The sequence below is a fragment of the Leuresthes tenuis genome, unplaced genomic scaffold (assembly GCF_036924035.1).
Source record: "Leuresthes tenuis unplaced genomic scaffold, fLeuTen1.0.hap1 SCAF_9, whole genome shotgun sequence".
Classification (NCBI taxonomy): Eukaryota; Metazoa; Chordata; class Actinopteri; order Atheriniformes; family Atherinopsidae; genus Leuresthes; species Leuresthes tenuis.
In genome coordinates this window covers 14,686,733-14,709,977 of record NW_027325363.1, presented here as the reverse complement: position 1 = coordinate 14,709,977, position 23,245 = coordinate 14,686,733, and the positions used below count along the sequence as shown (strand labels likewise).

At 41.5% G+C, this 23,245-nt stretch overlaps 1 protein-coding gene across 4 annotated transcripts in view; it reads right to left on the bottom strand.

Annotated features, from left to right (window-relative positions):
* Window positions 1-23,245, bottom strand: part of arhgef12a (Rho guanine nucleotide exchange factor (GEF) 12a) — a 37,953-nt gene that overhangs the window by 7,498 nt on the left and 7,210 nt on the right. Inside the window, exons 2-25 of one of the 4 annotated variants that reach the window (XM_072392484.1) lie at window positions 14,367-14,387; window positions 13,512-13,603; window positions 11,626-11,691; window positions 9,327-9,425; window positions 7,869-7,918; window positions 7,572-7,629; window positions 7,287-7,477; window positions 6,952-7,011; window positions 6,450-6,569; window positions 5,878-5,985; window positions 5,511-5,645; window positions 5,240-5,341; window positions 4,975-5,085; window positions 4,758-4,856; window positions 4,349-4,391; window positions 3,980-4,085; window positions 3,187-3,324; window positions 3,073-3,105; window positions 2,386-2,500; window positions 2,195-2,297; window positions 1,907-2,101; window positions 390-528; window positions 273-305; window positions 31-182 (exon numbers count right to left, since the gene is read on the bottom strand). In XM_072392484.1, the coding sequence (XP_072248585.1) occupies window positions 31-182; window positions 273-305; window positions 390-528; window positions 1,907-2,101; window positions 2,195-2,297; window positions 2,386-2,500; window positions 3,073-3,105; window positions 3,187-3,324; window positions 3,980-4,085; window positions 4,349-4,391; window positions 4,758-4,856; window positions 4,975-5,085; window positions 5,240-5,341; window positions 5,511-5,645; window positions 5,878-5,985; window positions 6,450-6,569; window positions 6,952-7,011; window positions 7,287-7,477; window positions 7,572-7,629; window positions 7,869-7,918; window positions 9,327-9,425; window positions 11,626-11,691; window positions 13,512-13,603; window positions 14,367-14,387 (2,369 nt within the window). Of the gene's footprint in view, window positions 1-30; window positions 183-272; window positions 306-389; window positions 529-1,906; window positions 2,102-2,194; window positions 2,298-2,385; window positions 2,501-3,072; window positions 3,106-3,186; window positions 3,325-3,979; window positions 4,086-4,348; window positions 4,392-4,757; window positions 4,857-4,974; window positions 5,086-5,239; window positions 5,342-5,510; window positions 5,646-5,877; window positions 5,986-6,449; window positions 6,570-6,951; window positions 7,024-7,286; window positions 7,478-7,571; window positions 7,630-7,868; window positions 7,919-9,326; window positions 9,426-11,625; window positions 11,692-13,511; window positions 13,604-14,366; window positions 14,388-23,245 lie in introns of all 4 variants that reach the window. The other 3 variants (XM_072392485.1, XM_072392486.1, XM_072392487.1) reach the window with 3 other exon arrangements.

Sequence of the window (23,245 nt, the reverse complement as noted above, 5' to 3'; positions counted from 1 at the left end):
AATATAAATGTATGGGTGTTGTGTCCTCACCATTGATGACTTCCTGTCTCTTGATTTCATGAGGCCGGAGACCTGCGAGGACCTCTCGTCCCACCAGTTGCTGCCAGTTTGGGGGATCGTGCTCAGAGTCGGTGCCCTGGTCATCCTCACTCTGGACATCAGCTGCACCCAATCCCTCGAATCTAGAACAGAAATATGTGGGTAGTTAAGAATTCTCCATATGTTTCAGATGGATTTACGGCATCAAAGTCACAATCATATGGTCAACTCACCTTCTCATAGCCTTTGGTGTTCCCTCGTGAGCTCTATAAAAACATTAACAGTGAAATGAATGATTCAAAATACGATTATCTTCATTTCAGTTTACAAACCCAGGACTGTAAATGCACCTGTCGCTTTCTCTGTCATCCTCTTGTAGTTGGTCCAGGCTAAAAAGGTCCAAGTGTGGAGCAGGGTATGAAAAGCCATCCAGAGGGTCAGACTGAAGACCGTCACTCAGCCTGGAGGGAGCTGACATTGGAGTTCCACCTGAAAGACAAGTATAGCTTAATTCATCCATCCCTGAAAGTCAAACTGATGCAGAATCTATGCTGAAGCCATTTATTCTACGTTGCTCACAGCAGTTCTCCCTTAAGTGGGACCCGTGATTATCGGCCAATATTTGTCCTAAATAATTTGATCAGTGGTCTCTAAAAAGAAAGACCTGAAGAGCCAATGAGATATTTAAGAAAAAAGAAAAAAAAAAAGGGAGAAGGAGATGCATGACCTCATCTCGTGAAGCTCGTTACAGGCCAAAGCACATACTCAGAATTGGATGAGTTCAGGAAAAATAATTCATGGTGGGGGCTGTTCTCAGTGACAACATGTGATCAGTGATCCACACTGGTTATTGTCCAACATATCGGTCTATTCAGATAAATAATTACATTAAAAGCTTGTCACAGTGATAGAAAATAGGTTTGTCTGAGCCAAAGAGGCTAGAGAATAAACATTTTGTAATGCTGCTACAAACTATGTTCAATAGATCCTCAGACACATTCATTTCAAAAGGCAGAGGAGGAATAATGTGTGTTATTAAAAAAAAATCTAGTTTTTATGACTGCAGAACAAAAAAATGAACCAAAACAAAGAAGCAAATAAAAAAAAAAAATAGCCCACAGAAAAAAGCTTTTATTGGGCTTAGAATTACCTCTCTCTCTTTCTCTCTTTCTGTTTGTTCGTCTCTTTATGCGCTCAACACATTTAACTCTTATTCTAATAACTATTTTTGCTCTAAACCACAATGAAACTGCATCTGTTCAGCTCCGAGCTGTTCTGACGCACACGTTGCTGGTGTCCATCATCCCCGCATGTTAAATCATATAATTACTGCCTGAATTCATCATTAAATATGCTGTGTGTTGTTGTGACTTTCAAAATCAGGAAACGATGCTATATGACAACTAAAGGGCATAAAACGGAGCCTGTGATCGGTATCAGCAGATCCTGCTTTAAGCAGCACCCGTGAATCCTTATCAGAGTTATCAGACGTGTGAGTAAACACCACAGCAAAGCACAGCTGTGACTGGTTTGCTTTGTACGGAGCGTACACGCATCTTATTGCTTAGCTCAGATATAATGACGTTGTGAACCCAAAACGTAAACTGCTACAATTGCAACTGCAAAAAGAAAAAGAAAAAGACAAAAAAACATAATAAGCTGTATTCTGTATGCAGCTGCATGTCGTTCTTCTAAAATCCGTTCATTGGTTGGTACACAGACCATCTCTTCTAACGTCGCTCCCCTTTTCCTGTGTTGCAACGATTCCCGTAAAAGTGAGCGTTCACCAGCTCCCCTCGTACGAAGGGAACAGGCCGAGAAATCCTCGCCTTTTTCCTTATTTCAGCTATTCATTTTTGTGGCTCACCAACATCAGCGTCGCGGTTAGCGTCAGAGCTGTAGATGGCGCTGCTCAGAGACGAGGTGTTGACAGGCGTGGAGTTGGTGAGCTCAGAGCCTTCGCTGGATTGGCTGCCTCTCAGACGACCGGCTTCCATGTGCTCATTTGTCCCCAACGCAGGCTGAGACAGCTGCTTCTGAGGCCGGGGGCGGCTGTCCGCGGCTTTACCCACAGCACACAAGAGTGGCGTCAACATTTTCAAAGGCTCTTTAAAGCACAATTATCATTTTCATTTCTTCAAACACCCTCACTTACCCGAGGCTGATTCAATGCGACTGGGCCGACGCTGCGGTGCAAGGATGCTCGTGAATCTTTTCTTCACTTTGTCGTCTCCTTCTTTTTCTGTCTTGTTGCTTTTCTGCAGTTCATTAAAAAAAAAAAACAAGTGTTATACTGGTGGTTGAAGGAAAAGAAGAAAACACATGATGCAAGAAGTATCTGAGTACCTTCTTCTTAGGAAGAAAGCTGATCCGAACCCGTTTGGACTCCAGACTGCGAGGTTCCTTAACCCTCACACCAAGGTGCTTCATGTATGTGTAGATGACATACTGTATCGTAGTGCTTAATGAAAACAAAAGTGTCAGCACTTGAGTTGGGCCGATTTCTTAATTCATATCAAACAAAACAAGGGCGTGCTCAAAAAGTGAGGAGCACCAGCATCTATACAGTGACTTGCACCATATGTCACACCAGTCGCTCTCATACAATTTCTACACAAACCATCTGCGCTGCTCTGTGACCATATGGCATTTCAAACAAGACTGCTTCAATCAGTCACACTTTTTGAATTATTTAATATAAACATACTGCATAATTACGTCTTTTCTCTAAGAGAATGTCTGGGTGTTTGATTTGTAGAGTTTTAATTATACAAATTCCTGCATTGTTATGTACTCCTGGGTAGAACAACAATATTATGCTTTTAGGATAATGAATTACAAGCAATCAGTTAGCACAATATTACTTTTAATCATATAAGAGTCCAAAGGTGTAATTATAACAATCCACGAGGTTACAGTCATTACAGATGACTGGATCACAAAAGTTAAACCTCTAAATGATTCTTTCATGCATTTAACAATTGCTCTTAGACTCAATAAAGCAACCAAATGTGACAATATGAGCTTTCTTACCATTTCTCCTCCTCTGTCGTCTGAGTAGTTAGCCTGTAAACGACACATTAAAGAAACTGAGTGCACTGCAACAGATAGAAACATTGTGAGCATCAGTGTCTGCGTGGGTCTTACAGGATATCGTCTATTTTGGTGATGATGTTTTCTGCGTATGAACGTTCTCGCTCCAGAGTGATACGGTCTCTGACTCTCTCTTGGTCCAGTCTGGCCAGCTCGACTTCAGCCACCGTTAGGCCCATACTGCGCTTCTGCCTGCATGTAGCAACACATCAGGTGATCAGTCTGATAATGCTTTCAATCCACATGGAAAACATCAGGAGAATCAGGTCCAGACGTTAGACATTTTCACACATTCACTGCAGGCTGTGAAAACAGGCTTGAATGTCCACAGAGACGTGAAGTTTCCTAAACAAGAAGCTTTCTCATAACTGGAAATTCTCCTGAACAAAGCACAGACTTCCTACTTAACTATTACAGTGGAGGTATTTGAATTGATGTCAATAAACGCATATATTTGGTTGTATCAGTTAATGGAATTAGGCACATTACAGGTTAGCTAAAAAGGATAAAGAAAGCACAGTTGCTTGTAAAGAATTAGCTACTATAATCACAAAAGGTCTCAAATTGAAATTTCTTAATATCAGGGGACTGGGAGGTAACCTCTACAGTCTGATGTGCTTCTGACGCAGATATTCGTGTTTTCAGATGCACCAGAAAATGTCTAGTAAAATGACAAGGTTGCTGTACATGTGATAAACAGTTTTAGAGAAAAACAACTAAACAAAAAACTATCTTAATTAATATTTGCATGATGTGAGAATGAAGAAAAATTCCCAAAAACTCCTCAAAAACTGCAATTATCAGAAGCTGACGGCAATAAATAAAAGTATAGAATCACTTCATTTACCTGAAGTCCTCGAGGTTTTTCTGAATCTCAAAGAGCAGAGAGTCCTGCAGTGTTTGGACATGTTGTCTGTGTATTTCCTCTGGGATCAGCTCTGTCCGCCGCCGGTCTGCAGAGACACACACACACACACGTACTCTCACACTATACACCCAGTATCACAGGACCGTGGCATGTTCACAATAAAACTCAGTACCACTGATACTTTCTGAACCATCAGAGTATTTTATCTCGTAACACTTCCATCAAGACTTAAATGGCTAATAAGTAATTAACTTACAGTGACGAGAGAGCTAAAGTGAGCCAAGAATGATACAAAACAACACCGGAGAGACAACCACATGGAGTACGAGCTCTGCATGAAACACTTACCGAGATCAGCAGAAACAGACTCAGGAACGGGAACTTTTAAATTCTGAAACAACAAGGAAATAGTTTGATACTTTCACAACAAAATCAGGGGGAAAAGACAGATATGCACTAGTCCAGCTTCGACTAAATGCCAGTAAGATAAATAATTGTCAAAATAAATACAACCACATCAGCTGTGATTGGTATAAAAGCCAAATAGCAGCAAATACGCCAGCTTTTCTAAGCGAGTAAAGTCCCTCATTGTCTGATGTTAACTGTGAAAATGCTGTTTGTTTGTTTCATTCCGTGTTTAGTAAAAAAAATCTAGACTCAAGTCAAAGTCAAATCCATGTTGGAGTGTGTGTATCTTAAAATTAACTATGTAGTTTGCTTGTTTTTTACTTTAAAAAAACAGTAATAACAGACTTACTGCTCCCCGGTCCATGAAGAAGGTGTGGAGGTCCATAAAAACCCGTCTGGTCTCTTTGGAGTTGGTTTGCTTAAAGAAGTCAGCATAGAGGTAGCACAGCTAAAAGAAAGCAGAATAAAAGGATTAATGATAAATAAACTCAGCAGAGGAGGAGGCATGGAAACAGGTCATTAATATACAAGGAAACATATGAGAAAGTGTTAACAGAGGCTCTTACCGCAGGAGCAGGGTCGAACTGTGAGATGACGTGATGCAGAAAGGCTGCGAGGTGGGCAGGACGAGACTTGAGCTGCTCAATACTGTTAAAGCTGTTGCACTGGCCGTTTGTCTGAAGCACAGACGGTACAACAGTTTACTTCATCATTTCACAGGTGTAGCGTTCTCTGAAAAGTTAGCTTTGTTTGGTTGCATAAGGGATAATGACAAGAGACGGATTTTAAACATTGCATTGTGGGAAAAAAAAAGAAAAGAAAAAGAAATACCTGCTCCTGGTCTGAATCAAAATAGTCGTCTTCTGCTCCGATGATTTGTGAGACGAGGCGAGAACAGTAGGGACTGCTGACTGTGGTGGGAGACAGAGAGTCCTGTGGAAAAGGATTTGTTATTCTGACTCGTTCATTTAAACATCCCACACATCCCCTTTTATTTGTACTCAAAGGACGTTTGGCAAATACTGAGCAACACTGATATAGAGAGTGAAGAAAAGATGAAATATTCTGAAAGTGAGGAGGACGAGGCAACATGCTCAGGTACCAGGTCAGTGACATCCTCCGTCTCTGGGGAGTGGCAGGAGTTGATGCTGTTCCTAGGTGTGATCTTTGGGCTGGGCCAAGAGGACTCTCTTTGACACTGGCTGTCTAGAGATCCGTGTCCAAACATGCGAGATGTCTGGAAGCATGATGAAATATATATGAGTGCTCAAAGGAATCACAAAAAAAACAAAACGAACAACTCAAATAACCAGAACTGATTTGTATCCAGAGTCAATAAATGCATCCACCGGTGCCATCTACATCTAAAGAAGCTGAAACCAAGCATTGATTTACTGGATTAATCTTACGTGGTAAGGGAAGTCCTAAGGGATTTATAGATTGGATCTTTTTGAACTGCGATGACTTACGGGAGTGCTGCTCCAGGACAGGTCTGTGCTGTTGTCTCCTTTTGGGACAAGTGTGCGCTCCGTCAGACATATGCTGCCATCATCTGCATCGCCACCTGAAACAGCCTCCTGAGGATTCATGCAAAAACAGGATTTATTGGAAAAAACACTGTGAACAACAGGAATAACTCACAATCACCATAACGAGACACATTCCAATATCTCTACATGGTAAGAACAAACTAACCATACAAACTGGCCAGATACATGTAATAAAAAATGAAAGAAATTCTTGAGTGTTTCAGAATTTTTAATCTCATAAAATGTAATTCTTTTGACATTCGCATGCAGCTTACTAATACGTTGACATACTGCATATGACACAGGAGGGATGTAAAATAAGCTGTCATGCAGACACAATAAAGTGGCCTCCCACAGAGAAAGCCTGATCCTCTGATGGGATTAGGATTAATCTTTGTCTGGAATGATTTCTGAACGCTCCACACAATATTATGCAAAGATCGCTCGGATGTTTCTGGTGGATCTGTCGTTGTGAATTTCCTGTTCTGTGGTCTAAATCTGCAAGTTCCTACCTGCGTTGTCCCGGTGGCCTTGAAGAGCTGACCCTGCAGCTGAGGAATGTGTTTTTTAGCTTCCTGGATGTCTTTCAGTAGTTTGGGGGAGGGGTTCCTGCTGTACTCCTCCTTCATTGCCTGGACAGCACGAGAGGAGGAATCAAAACAAGAACAGGAGCAGTAGGTCCTTGGCATCAGTGTGCAATCAGGCAATACGGTCCGTCTTATCTAGACTCTGGTATGAATCGCTAAGTATTCAGGAAAAAAACTGCCCGATGAAAGATTATTGCATGAAAATGGCAATTTATCAAGTATGTGGACACTCCTCCTGCTACATGATAAAAACAAGATGAGATTTAATCCTTTGATTTTCAACATAGATATAGTAACATCCTAAAAAGGTTTCATAGAAATAACTGCGCAATGAGTGGGTGCAAAGCAGCAAACAGCTGCCCAAAACCCTACAAGGACAACCGCATAACAATAGAAGATTGTAAAGAGCAGCCATTGTTGTGCTAACCTGAAGCTCCTGCTGCTCTTTTGAGAGCTTCTTTTGCAAGATGTCAGCCTTCTGGTTGCAGTTATTCTCATCCTGGAGATAGAAATAGAAGAAACAATGCGTGTAAACCTGTGTAGCCTGTTCTAAACATACCAGCAGACCTCATAAACATATATTCCACGTGTCACTCGAGTGCAGTGAGGAAACACTTAACCACACAAATATTTACATGAGCTACAGAGAAGCTACCAAGACTATGATGGCATATTTAGAAATGAGGGGAGAATGAAAAGGTAACCCGAGATGACAAGACTCTGAGGTAGGAAGAGGACCGTGGAAGACGAGTTTGTGGACAGCAAAGAGAGAAATCGTACCAGTGGTGGTTGAGAGGAGGAGAGGCGGTCTTGATGACTGTATGGGCGTTCTGCTGCAGGAGAGTTTGGAGATGATATGCTAACGCCCAGCAGGTCGGGCTCTGCTTCGGGCAAAGGGATCTGGGGAAGCCCTGGAGGGCGCCCCAATACTGTGAGGGCCACATAGGAGCCCGCTGAAATGAAACGCCGATAGAAAATTAAACATTCCCATCTTATTCTTTTCATTTTTTTTATTTGTCTTTTTGTAAAATACAAACAGGAACTCACATTTGATGAGTTTCACCACTTCAATGTGGTTAGAATGTGTAACAAGGGTTCCGTTAACCTGAAAGACAACAACGGCACAGCGGTGAGGGTTAAAATGGCAAATACGGATGCTCAAAAAAACCTCTATTCAATGCCAAGCTCCACCATAGATCATCACAATACCGTGCTGCAAGTCACTGCACAAGGCGTAGAAATACAGAGTCACCAGAAGGGGGCAGCCTACTGCCTCAATATCCGAACAGCATGAAAACAGCGACACCATGAAGTTAAAGAAATGGAAGTAAATGAACACAATACCTTGATGATCCTGTCTCCTGTCTGAACACCTGCCCGCATAGCAGCCCCATCTGGCAAACACAAAGGAAAAAAAGACCATTGATGCAATACAACAGACGGGGGAAGAAAAGGAATCAGTGGAAAAACAAAATAGAGTTTTGGGGGGAAGGGATGAGAGCGGAAAAAAAAAAAAAACATGGCTTCACAGTTAAGCTGACATTTTTGCACAATGAATACACTAGATTGTATTGACGGACCAGATGTGGCAAAGTGACTATTTTCAAAGACCTTAACAGTGGTTATATTACAAGAATGACCTGTTTCACAGCTCCACCCCAAACAGAGGGATTTAGGCATGAGACGGGTTATTATGAGAGCCACGTCTGCCTCTATAGTCAGCAGCATAAAGCGGTTTTGTAAGCCGCAAACAAGCTGGCGCTCTCCAGGTTTATGTCAGTAACAAAAAAAATTAAAAATGAAACTAATGTTACTCAACCACGTACATAACCCGGTCCGATCAGTTGGTATTATAACAAGAAAAGCTCGTCTATATGCGACCGGATATCTGGCTGTGATCTCTATCAGGAAAACATTAGATTAAAGTTGGCTGAACAAATAAACTGCAACAAGATATTCCAGATACATTTCATCTGTTTCTCAGTTTACAATAAAGTCAAACAGAAAGAAGTCGTATAAATTATTCAGATGAGACCGAGTAGATTGCTTTTAGTGTTGAGTCAATAGCAAAAGCACAAAGTGAGAGTTGGATACTGCCGAGTGTTGATGACAGCGCAAGAAAAGTCCTCTATCAGCTCCTTCCTCTTCTTTTTTGACTGTGCAGTCCATGTGGTGCTCTCTGTGACCTGATAGCAGGGCCACATCGTGCTCCACAGACAGCCAGAGAATACTAGAAGCCGCAGAAGCATCCTGTCAAAGTCTGTTGTTAAAAGCCTGCGTTGAATTGACTCTGTTCGGAATTTGCTGAAGAGAAAGTTGAATCTGAGGGAGCTGCTTTCGTTTGATTAAATTAGAGTTAAGTTAAAAAAATGTGGAGGCTCAAACATCAGGCTGCGAACGTTACGGCTGGCAATAATTTCCTGGTTTGCACCAGCACAGTTACACGCACAGTTGAGGCGAACTACAGTGATAACCTCGACAGTGTCATTCAACTGGACCGTCATTCTTGTCCTAGTGTACATGAAGGGGAGCGGAACTAAGTTATTAACTGAAGCGTGGCGCCATGACGCTGCTGACAGCATGAGAATACTTTCAAGACATTCTGCCGTCGATAACTTTCTCTGCGGGAGATCATCGTACGGCTGAATTCGGAGTTACGGTTACTGAGGAATATCTGCACATTCCAAGAAAACTTCCATTACAGATAAAGGTCGGGGGCGTGAAAAAAGAGGCACTCGTCTCTGCTGTACGAGCTCAGACCAGAGGTGGTTCCTTCTTTTAGCGTTTAAGACTCAACCTTACCTTCTTTGACAAGCTGCACAAACACTGGGTTGTCACCACTGACAGTGAGCCCAAATCCATTTTCATCTTTCTGGATGATTACACATCGCTGCACCAGACCTACAAGTGAGACACAGGACAAAGAGACAAAGAGTCATTCGGGGATGTTTGCAACAAACACCCAGAGAGGTAAACTAGGCCTAGTGCTCGCGGTCATCATTAAAGTTTTATTAACCAACTTGAAATGTACTGTGGAGATATTTCAGAGTAAACGGTGACGGTAACTTTCTTGATGGACACTGTATATGAGGTGGTATTTGAAACAGATATGACACACTTTGTGTCGCAGCTCCAAAGGCACATCACCTTTCAGGTTCTTTACATGGTGTTTCGTCACCGTGGCTTCGTGCTTATCTAATGTCTGGGTGACTAACTGGGCTGACAAGACTGCGTGAGCAAACAAATACATAACGCCAAGAATGCAAACCACGCAGATGCGGAAGAGCTTATCGGGATATTTGTCCACGCAAAAAGTGAGCCGATTTTCTAATAATGGCGAGAATTTTCAAAACAGCTCGAAGCAGCAGATTTGATATGTGCCCCAGACTGAGAGGGGGAAACCTGTAACTGCTTTCTTCTTGTATATCCCTGTGTGTCTATCAGTGAGGGTTAGGTAGGATGGGGGGGTAGGGAGATTGGAGGAAACAACAGTTAATACGTGTAGTGTGATTGTGGGGGGTGGGGGGGGCAAAAGGTGCAGGCTAGGGGGAGGGGTAGAGAGAGGTTTAGGTAGAGCTGAGGGAGCGGGGGGGAAGGGCAGGGGTGAGAGGGCATGAGTGTAAAGGAGGCAAAAAAAAGCCATCATGGTTTTAAAAAAGAAAAACTGGTGTGAATTTGCCTCTAAATTTGATTTTTCTTTTTTTTTTTTTTACACTTTAGGCATCATTAGGTGGTATTTCTGTGAGAAGCCAGAATGCTGACATGATCGCTGATCAAGTCCTGCTGAGCTAATGCATTATTTAAAGGTTTAACTTGTGTCTAATCAGCAGCCTTTGCTAAAACACAAGGAAATGTACTCCAGAGAATAAAATGACCTTTTTATTTATTTATTTTTTTTTACTTACAGTGAACTTTTAGCATCACTATCTCAGATCAAGTCTACAAAATTCAGACAAACTTCCTTAAATCTTAAAGGATTTCTTAATCTTTGATTATGGTTTTTACATCAACCACTTTGTTTAGTTGTAAACTGACGCAGGACCGGACTCGACAGAAAGTTACGCACCGTCTTCATAAACCGTCCGAGTCAAACGCTCGTCTGTCTGGGACACGCTGACAGCTGCCTTAAGAATTTGTTTTGTCAATTCACTCAATCTGACGTCGGGCACGAGTCATGTGGTCAGCGATCTCACCTTAGAGGATTATCATCCGTCTGTGCCCGAGAGAACGACTCAATCTAACTTAGCAACACTGGAAAAGCACCCCGGGTGATGTAAGGAGCATGAGGGTGCAGCTGAGGAGCTCCGGCAGCACTCTTACACCACCGGGGTGATGAGGACTCCAATAATGACCCTGTTAACGTCGCTTCTGGAAACAGGTCATTAAACCAATTGGGTGTGCAGTTTTACGCTACGCATATATAAGTCCAAGTAGGATTGTAAAAGCATCCTTTATAAGCTGAACGGTTCTTAAAAGAGCACTTGATTGAGACTCTAGAGAAATATTGTGATCTGTCTCAAGGAAAAAGTAAAGTGTTGAGCAGGATTTTGTTAATCTCTAATTTTTTAACCAGCCCCCATGCATCAGGCATCTATTGCTCAGAGCGTAATTTCGGCTGCTGTGCTGAAAGATGAAACTATTTGAAACACATTTAAAACATTTTTAAAAGATGTACTCCGCACAGCAGTTACAGATTTAGTTAGTTAGGATTTGCTGCTTTTGTTGTCTTAAATGAAAATTAAGAAAAACTTGAGCACATATAACGAAAATATAACGAACCATCTTAAGCATTTCCTGGCATTTTATAGACCGGATCATAGTCAGGTAAGTCAGAAACAGAAACACACAATAAAAGGTGTATTAATCTTTCTTTGACATTATTTTAAGGGTTTACAAAGTCATGAAAACACATCCTGGCGCCACTTGGTTTGGCTACACTCGTGTCACTTTTGTGCTCAACTCAGACCTTTCTCCACTCAGAATAACAAAGAAAAACAAGTTTCTAATTTACCTGCTGTCTGTTTTGAACATACATCTATGAGCAATTTCACACCAGGGTATTAAAGCGGTCACACCGGCCATTCCAGCAAGAGCATCTTACCACAGGACTCAGGCCTCCCCTCTGCTAGCACACTGCTGCTGCTGCTCTTCTGCACCACCAGAGCTTCTGAACACAGCCCCCACCAGACAGCACAGCAGAGCACAAACGTACGCAGGAATAAACAAAAACCAACACATGGAAAGGAAACACAAAACAGGAAAGAGAAAATCATGAGGGAGAAACAATCATGGGAGAAGAAAAACTGAATGAACAAACAGAAAGCTTAATAACTCATAATGGTTTGGATAAGAGAATGTGAGCACTAAACGATAACTAGCTTGCTTTTTAAACTTTTTGCCTTTTATTTGATACAAACAGTTGAGTGCGCAGGAAATAAGAGAGAATGAGTGGAGGGAGCGACGCATAATTGCTGCAGGTCGGACTCGAATCTGAACCGGGAACATTTGCCAGAAATTGGTTGGAAAGAAGGAGTCTGAAAAGAACTACAAAACATTGGCGAACTGGGAGAACTGTTCTTAATCTATAACTACATAGCCTGAGTCTTCCTTTTCTATTCTTTTAAGGAGATGTCCAGCGCCTGTTATCTATCTTCAGAGTGTCTGACTACTTCTGCACATTTCTTCATACCCAAACCACTTCAAAATGATGACAGAAAAGGAGCCGTCAGGAGAAACTCTCAAAAGATTGTTGAGATTCATGCAACATGCAGATGAATAAAAAGGGACAAGCAGTAATATATACTATGCAGACAAGCTTAACTGAATGGCATTCATCCAAATATGAACAATGTATAAAAACACAGGGGAACCTAAAGTAGAAGATTCTGATTAAACAAAAAGCACTTTTCTCTCTGTGGCTCTGAGGGACCAAAAGTCCCGTTAATCACTGCACCGTAGGGCCAAAGCCGTCACAGAAAGGCACATAAACAGATTTAAGTCTGGTGCTACACAGAGACGGGTAGGAAAGGACATGTCTTGTGTAACCACTGTGAGGACATAATATCTGCTCTATGTTTTGATGCATCATGGAGAGATAAGCAACTGTGCTGTGCGGGAGATATTCTGCGTTGTTATGAATACAGAAGCTTTAGTCATATCTCAGATCATACTGCCCTGATCGCTGACAAATACCATTGGGAGTGTCACCATATCAAACAAATCCGTTTTCGGAAAGTTAAGAATCTGAACCTGCAATAAACCTGAGACCGGAGTGCATGATAGGCTTGGTGGTATTGTGCGCCCCTCATTTATGCATGTCAGCACGAGACCACCCAACCATAGAAAGCTGCAAAATCCCGTGAACAGAAAATATACAGTTGATTTTCAAGTTAGCAATCAAACCTTTATCTGCTTCTCAGTTTCAATCCTGCAGCCAATAATACAACACAAGCCTCTGCCGTACAGATACTGTAACGCAGTGTTGCTTTATCAACCATCTGTGTGTTTTACAGAGAAAGAAAGAAAGAAAGAAAGAAAGAAAGAGAGAAAGAAAGAAAGAAGAGAGAAAGAAAGAAAGAAAGACAGAAAGAAAGAAAGAAAGAAAGAAAGGAGAGAGAAAGAGAGAAAGAAAGAAAGAAAGAAAGAAAGAAAGAAGAGAGAAAGAAAGAAAGAAAGACAGAAAGAAAGAAAGAAAGAAAGAAAGGAGAGAGAAAGAGAGAAAGAAAGAAAGAAGAGAGAAAGAAAGAAGAGAGAAAGAAAGGAGAGAGAAAGAAAGAGAAAGAAAGAAAGAAAGAAAGAAAGACAGACAGAAAGACAGAAAAGAAAGAAAGAGTGAAAGAAAGAGTGAAAGAGACAGACAGAAACAGGAGGTAGCCAGTAATGCTAATAGGACAGAAGGACATGATGGAAAGAAGGCAGTGCCTGACAAGATTCAGAATAAGAAAACAGAACAAGAGTGTGAGACTGGAAATGAGAGTGAGAAGTTACCTGTAGGGTCAAACTCATTGGAGGGAAGTGAGGTTTTGTCACTTTTGGGTTTCTTGTCTGGGGGATGGTCTTTACTGAGAATGCTGCTGGTTCTAAAGAAAGAGGAAGATCTGTGTGAAACAGGTAATGCATTTCACTGGATGGCGCAAAACCAGAATGGGTCTAGCATGCTTGTTCACACACATTTTTTAACTAGCAAAATCATTGCAATGCATTCATCTCGCTGTGACGCTGCCCTGCATGAGCACAGGCGTCAGGCATGTGAATATTTAGGAGAAATTACAGCAACAGAAAGAACCAGATTGTTCATTTTACCACTGAGAATAATGCAGAGGGAAAACCTTCAAGTGAATGAATCATGCTGAGTATGTCTACTGTATAATGTGACAGCTAGAGAGGATGTGGAGCCAGTCTGCTGAGTGCCCAGAGAGCACGGCCAGAGAAAGGGCGCTCCTCAGTGGAGATGCCACAAGGCCAGACTCCGGCTTGAACCTCGGGAGGCTATGTATGGCTGTCTATGCCTATACTGGCCCCAACTGTGAAAGGCCACTGTTCTGTTCACTGTGAAAGGCAGTGATGGGCCGTCCATAGAAGAGGGACCCCTTTGTCCCCCGCTCTGTGTGTATGTGTGAGTGCTTGAGTGGGGGTTGGTGGGGTATGTTTGGTCCAAATTCAGAAGACTTCTGTGTTACACCACACCATGCCCAGTAAAACTTCCCCCATTTCCTTCAGCTGGAGGTCTGTTTGTGTAAACTAGTAGTGTGTAGGTGTGTTGCCAGAGGATTACCTAGTCATAAGCATGCAGGTATCTGCATCGAAAGAAAAGGAGAGAAAGAAAGAAAGAAACATTCTTACCGGATTGCTTTCTTGTTAAACCTGAAAAAAATAAAACAGAATGACTGTTAGTGTTGCACTTCGTGCCCTCATGGACGACAGATGAATTAAAGCACACAAAAGCTGAGCTGTTTATGCTGATGCACAGGATGGGGAAAAACAAGATACCATGCGGACAGCTTCTCCTTAGACCCATGTTGTGGTAAACATGATAATCCTCATCAAACATCAGAGTTCTTCAGCTGCAGATTAAAGCTTTTCCAGGTCAAATGTTCCCTGCCTCCCTGATCTCAGCTATGTGTGTGCGTGCGTCATGATTTAGTAACTCGCAGACATCACAACTTCACTGTAATAATCATACACTAATCACATACATGGCCTGTTTCCTTTTAAGCAGCCTGTCACGACACTCGATTACTTCCCGAGCAATGTGGGGATTAAAAGGGTAAAGGATACTGTCAGGACTATATTAGAAAAAAGGCAAAGACTTCAAGGAAGTCAAGATATCTGACTTTGACCAATGAGACAAGAAATTTAAGGAAATACTGCCCTTTTTAAGTCTCGCAATCGGCGTGTGTTCCTATCTTTCAGATAAAGTCTTAGGGACTGAAACATGAGTACAGCTGAGAGTCAAACTGGATTGAAACATCATGCTAGAGGTTAGATTGTGCTTTTAGCGTGGCTAAAAGCACAATCATTTATGTTAGCATACATAGACCCCACATATGAAAGGCAACCAAGTGTGAGTGGGATCCTCACCACTTGTAAGCAATACGGTGTCCTCAGCCTATCGAACTCCAACGAGACGTAACATCGGTTTAACAGACAACAATCAGACACATGTATTCTGCTGTTACTGTGCTTCTCACTGATAGAAAAATGTCTCCTGAATACCCATGACGCCTGTGCCGATCATCTGGATGGCCTCTCAGCCTCTGCACGAGCAGTGCACAGTGGGATGTGCACGTTTAATATCGCTCCTATTTCTCCCGGGAGAGGCAGGGAGCCATGTTCTGTCATCTTCACTTCACTTAGTATTAAAAACCACTTCCAACAATTCAAAAGTTATATGGCCACATAGCCGCCATTAAGTCTAAATGTAGAGTGTTTTATTGGTGTTTTACTGTGATTACGTGGACAACGTGGCGTCTCGTCATGGATCTAATCCCCCGATGGTAAATCCATTTTTAAACTTTATAATACTGGCCATATCTTTTTATCCAGGGTGTTCAGGCACTGTTGATTTTCAGTTATGTTGGACACTGTCTAGATGCTATATGGTTTGTAAAGACCTTTAAGAAAAAGCATAAGAAAAATGATACTTTGAAACTGCACCACTCCCCTTTGCATTCTAAAAGCTGGGTGTTATAGTAAAAAAACAGCATTACAAATGACTACACATTACAGAACACCAGTCTTCCTTAATGGGGAGGTCTCGCAACTTACAAGCCTACATTAACTCTCTGTCTCCTCGCGACACTGAGTCTCATTCACAGCCGTGCAGAGGCAGCTGAATGGCCCGTTTATGAAAATGCCTCAGACTGTAATAAGTTCCAGAGCCTCCACTAGAAGAAGAAGAAGAAAAAAAAAAAGACCAGCTTTAAGGAGCGAGCCCCCTCCCTAGGAAACCTCTGAACTGGAGAGATGGAAAAGTCAGCACATAAACACACACTGAAATGCACAAGCAAGGAGACGGTGAAACTGAGCAGGCAGATGTTGTTCTTGGTTGATCACACAGGAACAACTGAAAACATTACAGGAAACTAGGTTTTACTGGGCTGGGTGATGCGTCAGTCTGTCTATGACACCATACCTGAAAAAGAATCAAAAAATGGTTTCAGAAATAACGCCGTGCCTTCGCATAGTGTGTCAGAGGTGGTTTTTAAAATCATTTTGTTTAGCGTTATATCATGCAGCATCAATGGACCACATAACCACCGGGCAGAACCAGCACACTCTCCAGGAGGGGAAAAAATTAAATAAAATCAAGCTGGAAACAAACTGAGATGCATGAAAAGGTTATGAAGAGAAAGAGGAGCTTTAATACTGGCATATGCAACCCAGGACAGAGCCTATGCCCAACAAGAAGAAAATGCCTGCCCAGAAACAACATCACTTACAGTTGACTAAAAAGCCTCTAATGATGATGCTAAAGGACGCACCCACATCAGAAGGTTGCAGACTAAGACACAGAAAATAATTGGACAAAAACATTACACATAACATTACAGTACTTAAAGAGGAAAGAGCTTACTGGTGTGCGAGTTTCAAGAATATCAAAGTATGGGTTTCATCACTATAATAAATACACAGCGCCATACTATTTTTCTTAAATTATAGGTACCATTTGTAAACAGCGAACCAAAAATATCTCACTGCACTGCATCTGCATCAACTGCCATGCCTCTGGCAGGAGTTGGTGACACAAACATACCACTCAAGGGCTTAACTTGAACATTTTCCTTGATGTCCCTGGCAAGCAGCTCTAAATCACAGATGACCGTGTTCAAGGTCTAGATTTTCATTTACATTACCAATGTGTCCACTTTTATTAACTAAAGATATGTTAAATATGTTCACTGCGAGGCTCCAAATATAAAAGCAGCATTTTGACTGAAAAGTTGCGACCTGTAATGACAATTCTGTAGCGAATATTTCTGTATGTCACATATAATTCTAATTCTGAGGATGAAATAACATAATAAGTGAAGCGCTTTGAGTGGTCAGCTAGACTAGAAAAGCGCTATACAAGTACAAGTCCATTTACCATTTACATATAAAATTGCAAAAAAACGAGCAAATAGATGAAAGAATCTATGCTGTGAACCAGAGACGAAGAGAGAAAAAAAAAAACTACGATTTGACGACTAACTGGGTGCCAGTTTTCGTTTTTAAAGCAACTGTCAAAACAATTTAGCTAGAAACTAACCACATACTAATGGTAACGAGCAAAGAGATCAAAAGTCAAGCTAAAGCAATCCCGAGAAGTGTGACTGACAGACACAGCTGAGAGTCCGTGTAGGAGTCAAACTCTAAAGGAAATCATATCCAGGCATAAGCATCTGCAATTGACACACTGTCATCAAGTCAGCCTCCACATCTACGTGGTCTGATTAACTGCACCAGATTTTGGGGAGTGCCTGTACTCCCTGATCTTTACGGTAGTGCAGCAACGTGAGGCCTTCCCTCTCTAATCCAGCAGCGGGGGATGAAATTGCTCACAACAGATATGAGGCGCATCTGTGAAGTTCTCTAAAGAAAAACTTTGGAAAAGGAAAGGCACCTTCAAAAAAAATACACAGCGAAGTTCAACCAGTCAGTGAATAAGGATGTGAAAAGTCACTAAATCTGACAACAAAGGGGACTCATTATCAACGACGTAACACGACACACTGTCCTTTTGTGAGTGATGATGGTGAGTGTGTGTTAAACTGAGGTAGAGAGCGACTTAATGGACGTGCAGCAAAACAGCCAAATCAGTTCTTAATATCATGTTGGATACTAAAAACATCCCAAAACATGTGGATGAGTTGCCAGGTAGTTTCTGTGTGGGATACACCGACCTCTCCCCAATATACTCTCCAATCTTGCTCGCATGGCAAATACTGTGTGAACAACCGACATGAATGTGAATACTTTAACCAAATGATACAACATTTCAATATTTTGTACTGCACACAAAAAAAGGGAGACTTGTTATGACACAATTAAGACAACGTTCATCCGGCAAACTATGCATCTACAAGTTGGAACTCATTTTGTCAGCAGACAACCAGAAAGCAGACAAAGAACATCCTGAATAAAGCAAGTTAAATCCTCAGAAACTTCAAAGAGTAAATGTTTATATCATTAATGCTAGTTAGCTTAGTAGCTCTAGCTCTACTGCAGCGGCTGCATTCTGTTGAGTTCGGCTTCTTGATTGATTGATTGATCGATTACAGGCAACTATTTGTGTGTAAGTCAGAGACGGACGTCTTGTCTGCAGTATCTAAAAAAAAAACTGGGTGACATGTATCATCTGAGCACGTACGTCATTTAAGAAAAATTAAACATGATTACCAAATCAGTTTTATTTCCTTGTTTATAGAGAGGCTCACCGTTCTGTACTTTTGAATAACATGACGTTTATAGACTTAAGAGAGAGCTCCTGGTAACGCTAAGTCACAGCAATTGATAGATTTTATATGTAGCTATTTCTAGATTGACAGAGTCCACTGTGACATAAAGAGGGAGTGCCACTTAATAGTAGCCTCTCGTGCAACTTGTTTTAGCAGATTAGAATATTTTAGGAAAATGTGTAAAATTAGACTACCAAACAACCACAAAAGCAACATTCTCTTGTTGTCAGGGTACTGAAGAGTCTTTCTGTACTTGGTAAATGTTTTGCAACAGTGGTTTTAGTAACCTTTGGTGGCTAACTGTCATCTAAATTATTCCAGATCAATGCTGCATATGCTAAAAGGCATATTTCCATTATTTGGAAAACCCACTTATTTTTAATGGCCTTGTATCTATTTATGTGCTATTTTCATTTGTCACGGGCACATAAACATGTCATAGGAGCACGTACAGGACTCTCTGGTTCATGTTGGCTTGTCAGTTTTATTCTGACCCATTTAACTTCTGGTTACTTTACTAAGCTAAAAGCAGCATGCATACAGACATCAGGATATTGTCCGAGGAAAGTAACTGTCATGGTCATGTGGGCAGCTGAAGTATTTACCTTAGCTGATTGTTCTGCTAAGGTTAAGATGGACTCATCAGTGGGTATACAGGATACTGTCTGTACACAGCTTTCGTTTAAGTGGGAAAATGAAAAGATGTTGCTGTGCTGAAGCACAAACAAGTATAACAGCTGGTTGCTGTATTACAAATTATACCCCTAAAAGACAGTTGTGACATAATACAAACTATTGCTCTTTTTTAAAAAAAAGCATCAAATGGTTTAGGTTTTGTGAGTCAGCTAAGACAAAAAAAGCCTAGTGAGGGAAAAGGCACAAAATTCAATTTTGACTAAATAAATCCTTCTAGCACCGACTGCAATTCTTATGTAAGTGAGGGTTTTGATACAAAAGAGTAGAAGTGTAGATCTAGAAGAAGCAATGGAACCAACAAGCTTAAATAATGCTTGTTTTCTACAAACAAACAAAAAAACATCAATAAGTTCCTCAGCCAGACCAGTTCTTCAGATACTTTTGCTGTAAAAATCTGAGATCAGACCTCTTCCTGGGTTGGGTCACTAAATATGCAGGGAGGGAGTGAGTGAGAGAGAAAGAAGGCAGAGTCAGAACAGGGTGAGATGGAAGGGAGGGGCGGCTTTGGAGCGGGCCTGGGCTTGAATGCTCCATTGAGGTTTGGTGTTTTGATGGAAAACTGTGGCAGAGCTGGGCCAACTGCCGCAAAAGTGGCAGCATGAGAGGCCGGGACCAGAGCAGACCACGGAGAGAGAGAAAAAGAAGAAAAGGAGGGAGGGACGAACAGCCCTGTGGGAGAAGGACTCCTAACACAAGCATTTCTGCAAATAAGTCTTTCAAACTTAAAGAGGAAGGCCAAAACGGTATAGGGAAATAGACCAACTCGTGCAAGATTCAGAGGAAGCTTTTCAGGTTACTTTCAGTTCCCTCTGAGAATGAACTAAGCAGACTTAAACAGATTGCCACATCAGCTGAATAACAGAAAAATAACTTATTTGCTTATTCAAAAGACTAAACACGATGGGAGCAATTTCAAAGTTGAGCAACAAACCATAGCTTAATCCTCTCATATAATGATGCTGTTGTAACTTGTACTGAGGGAAGCTGCAGTAAATGTGGAGCCCAACCAGAAGCAGGGCAATATATTTCACAGCACAGGTGTTAAGGGAGAGGTGTGGCCTGCCTGAAACAAGGTAAGAATTGGAAAAGTTTGGCAGTTGCCTGCAGGCTGCAGAGCTCAGACTGAGGCGTGTCCATTTCTGGAGGTAAAACACAATACATCACATACGACTACATCAGACTGGAAAACTTGACTTAAACTTGGCTTAACTAGTGTATATCTGTAGTGGTGGCTCTATGTCTTTTAGCTTTGTTTTGTACTGAGCATTGCAGCTGAGCTGTACAGTACCCTACGGAACAGGCAATATCTGCTTTTCAACCAGCAAGCCATTCATAGCACCTCTGGGATTCTATTTCAATGGTGTAATGATACAGTCTCTTGAACAGTCTGATTCATGCCAGCAGCCGATGAGAGAGAACACAGACACATCGACTGCTATTTAATCTATATACTGAGTCACACAATGTGGGTGCAAACACAAACAAACAGCCTGCATGACGTCACACCTTTCCACTCCCTGCCAGTGACAAAAAAAAAAAAAGTTGTCTACAACCTCACAGTCATTTACTTTGTTTTTTTTTTTTAAAACCACGTTGTGTATCATACTTATGTCTAACCTGGTGATGTCACTTTTAGTACACCTCAGCAGTCTGCCAATGTAGCCCCGTGTAGAATGCGATATGGATTTAAAGAACAACAGGATTAAGTAAGTGTATGAGACAGAGGGAGGGAGGTGTGGTGCGTGTAAAAGAAACAAGACCAATAGCTTTAGAGCTCAAGCTACAGCCTCAGGGGGAAAACTGTGCCCTTTCTGCCCCAATAAACCTCATCAGGATTCCTGACATGAGTGCCGGGGGATAGACATTTCTTCACGCCATGCTGTCTGCTACCCTCGAGCAGTGGGAAAGCAAAGAAGGTGGTTCAACATGCTACACGGTTCACACTTCTGCTTAGTCATGAGCTCTGCCGCAACAAGATAAAAACATTGATTATCAGCGAGCAACATCTCCGAACTGTTAGGATTCCTGAAATCTTGATGTTGCATCGTTTTCTGTTTCTTTTTACGAGTTCATATCACGTCTGATCTGATACCCTGAAATGATTCAAAAGGTACACAGACAAACATTACTGAGGCTGAGGCACTTACTGAGGCACCGAGGCTGACGCAACCTATAGTAAAAGCATGGCTCCCGGTCCCCTGAGCAATATAATGTGCATCTTTTCTGATCGATGCAAGTTGATATCGTACTAAATAATTCACCAATAAGGGATAAAGCCAGTTCTAAGAACGTTTAGTGACCAAGAAGAACATCTGTGCAAAAAAAAAAACCTTATGAAAAGGGTTGGATTCATATATCATACTGCTGTAGCAGGTTGCTGGTCACGTGCAAATGGAGACTCCCAGAGGAACACACTGATAATAGCATTAATGACCAAGTGTACAGTCTGCAGAATAACACAGCTTCCTAACTGCCAGAATTAGCTTGAAGGCTGTAGCCTAGTTTAAGGCCACAACCCCTTAAATGTACATGTGAAGACATGTTACTTGGACAAGAGAGTTCTCTTTCCTTGTTCCCTTTAACTCAATTGTTGTGATCCAGTTTTTGTTGGAGTGAAAGTAACGTTAAAGCCCTGAAGCTCTTTACGCTAACAGGGTAGGATTGTAAGGGGTGTCCATAGGCATCAACATCACAATGCTGGGTGACAACCCCCCCCTCCCATCATCTACCCCACCACTGAGAGCCCTAGTTAATGCCCAGGCTCTATCCACTCTCCAACTTCACCATCCCCGAGGAATGGCTTTTTCTTTTAACCCTTTTTCTTGCTCCATTAATTCCTTTTTTTAAACCAAGCTTGACTTGAGTAATATTGCTCACAGGGCATTGTTAAAGTTTTATAAATACATCTTAACGGTACTAATAATCTTCAATGGTATCATCAAATAATTCAAAGCAGAATATAAAGAAATGACATGCAACCATATGAAAAGGTTAAACAATTATGGGACATTATAACCAGACTGAAATGTCTAAATTATGCTTTTTGTCATTTGAGCTGTAATTGTTGTTATTACTCGAATTAAAAATCCTTATGAGCAGCACTACTAAAGCATCTGTACTGCTTAAGTCGCTGTTCCCAGCAAGCTCACTATGTCTTTTCTTGTTTTTAATGCACCGACCTTAGATCTGAATTAGACTGTATTGCACACAACATTGTGCATTTTGTCGATTATATGAAATTGTATCATAACATGAGCAGCAACCGCAACCTGTAAACCTCATGATACTCGGCTTCAGCCAGCAAGGAGGCGCACGGCAAAGCTGTAATATGATCACAAAGCCAAACAGACCAAGCCTTTACACTAGAAAATATCAATCACAAGAAAGACTAACTGTCAGTCATCTGTGGTTTTCGAGACAGCTGTCACACTATAGTCCAACGTAGGCTAGCAACTTAGCTCCAAGCAATTTATTAGCATGTATCAACCGTTGGCTGTAGAGCGTATCATAACCCACTCCACTCTTGAAAAGTGATGACAGTGCTTATGGGCTGTTAATCTAACAAATATAAATGAGAAGCGTTTCATACAGCGGCTTTCTTCTGAGTTAGTAGCTGCAGACCCTCTTTCCTTTTTCTGTAACAATAACAAGTCTTACTTTAACGTGACAAAGCTGGACTGGTCACATATTTAGGTCAGTAAAATTTAATCAGCACTGCAGCCAGACGGAGACTTTACTGCAACAACTGCTTTGCTAAAGCGGTCTCCAGAATTATATAAAGTCACATTTGTAATGCGGCTCCATGTTACTTAGAAAATTGACCATCGGGGCCATATCAACAGATGCAATGTCGATATTGCAAAATACTACTTGGACAACCACAAACAGTAGGTTACAGACCTCTCTAACATAAGTAGGAAAACCAGGTATAATGACAGCTGCGAAACGTTTAAAGGAAGTTCTGCTTTTGGGCATGTTCTACAGCTAACCAGTATGCACGGGTGCCTAAGTGGAATGCAACTCGTTTATACGCCTCAGCTTAACACCATATACAGAGATGCTTGTTTATCAATCAGATGTCATACA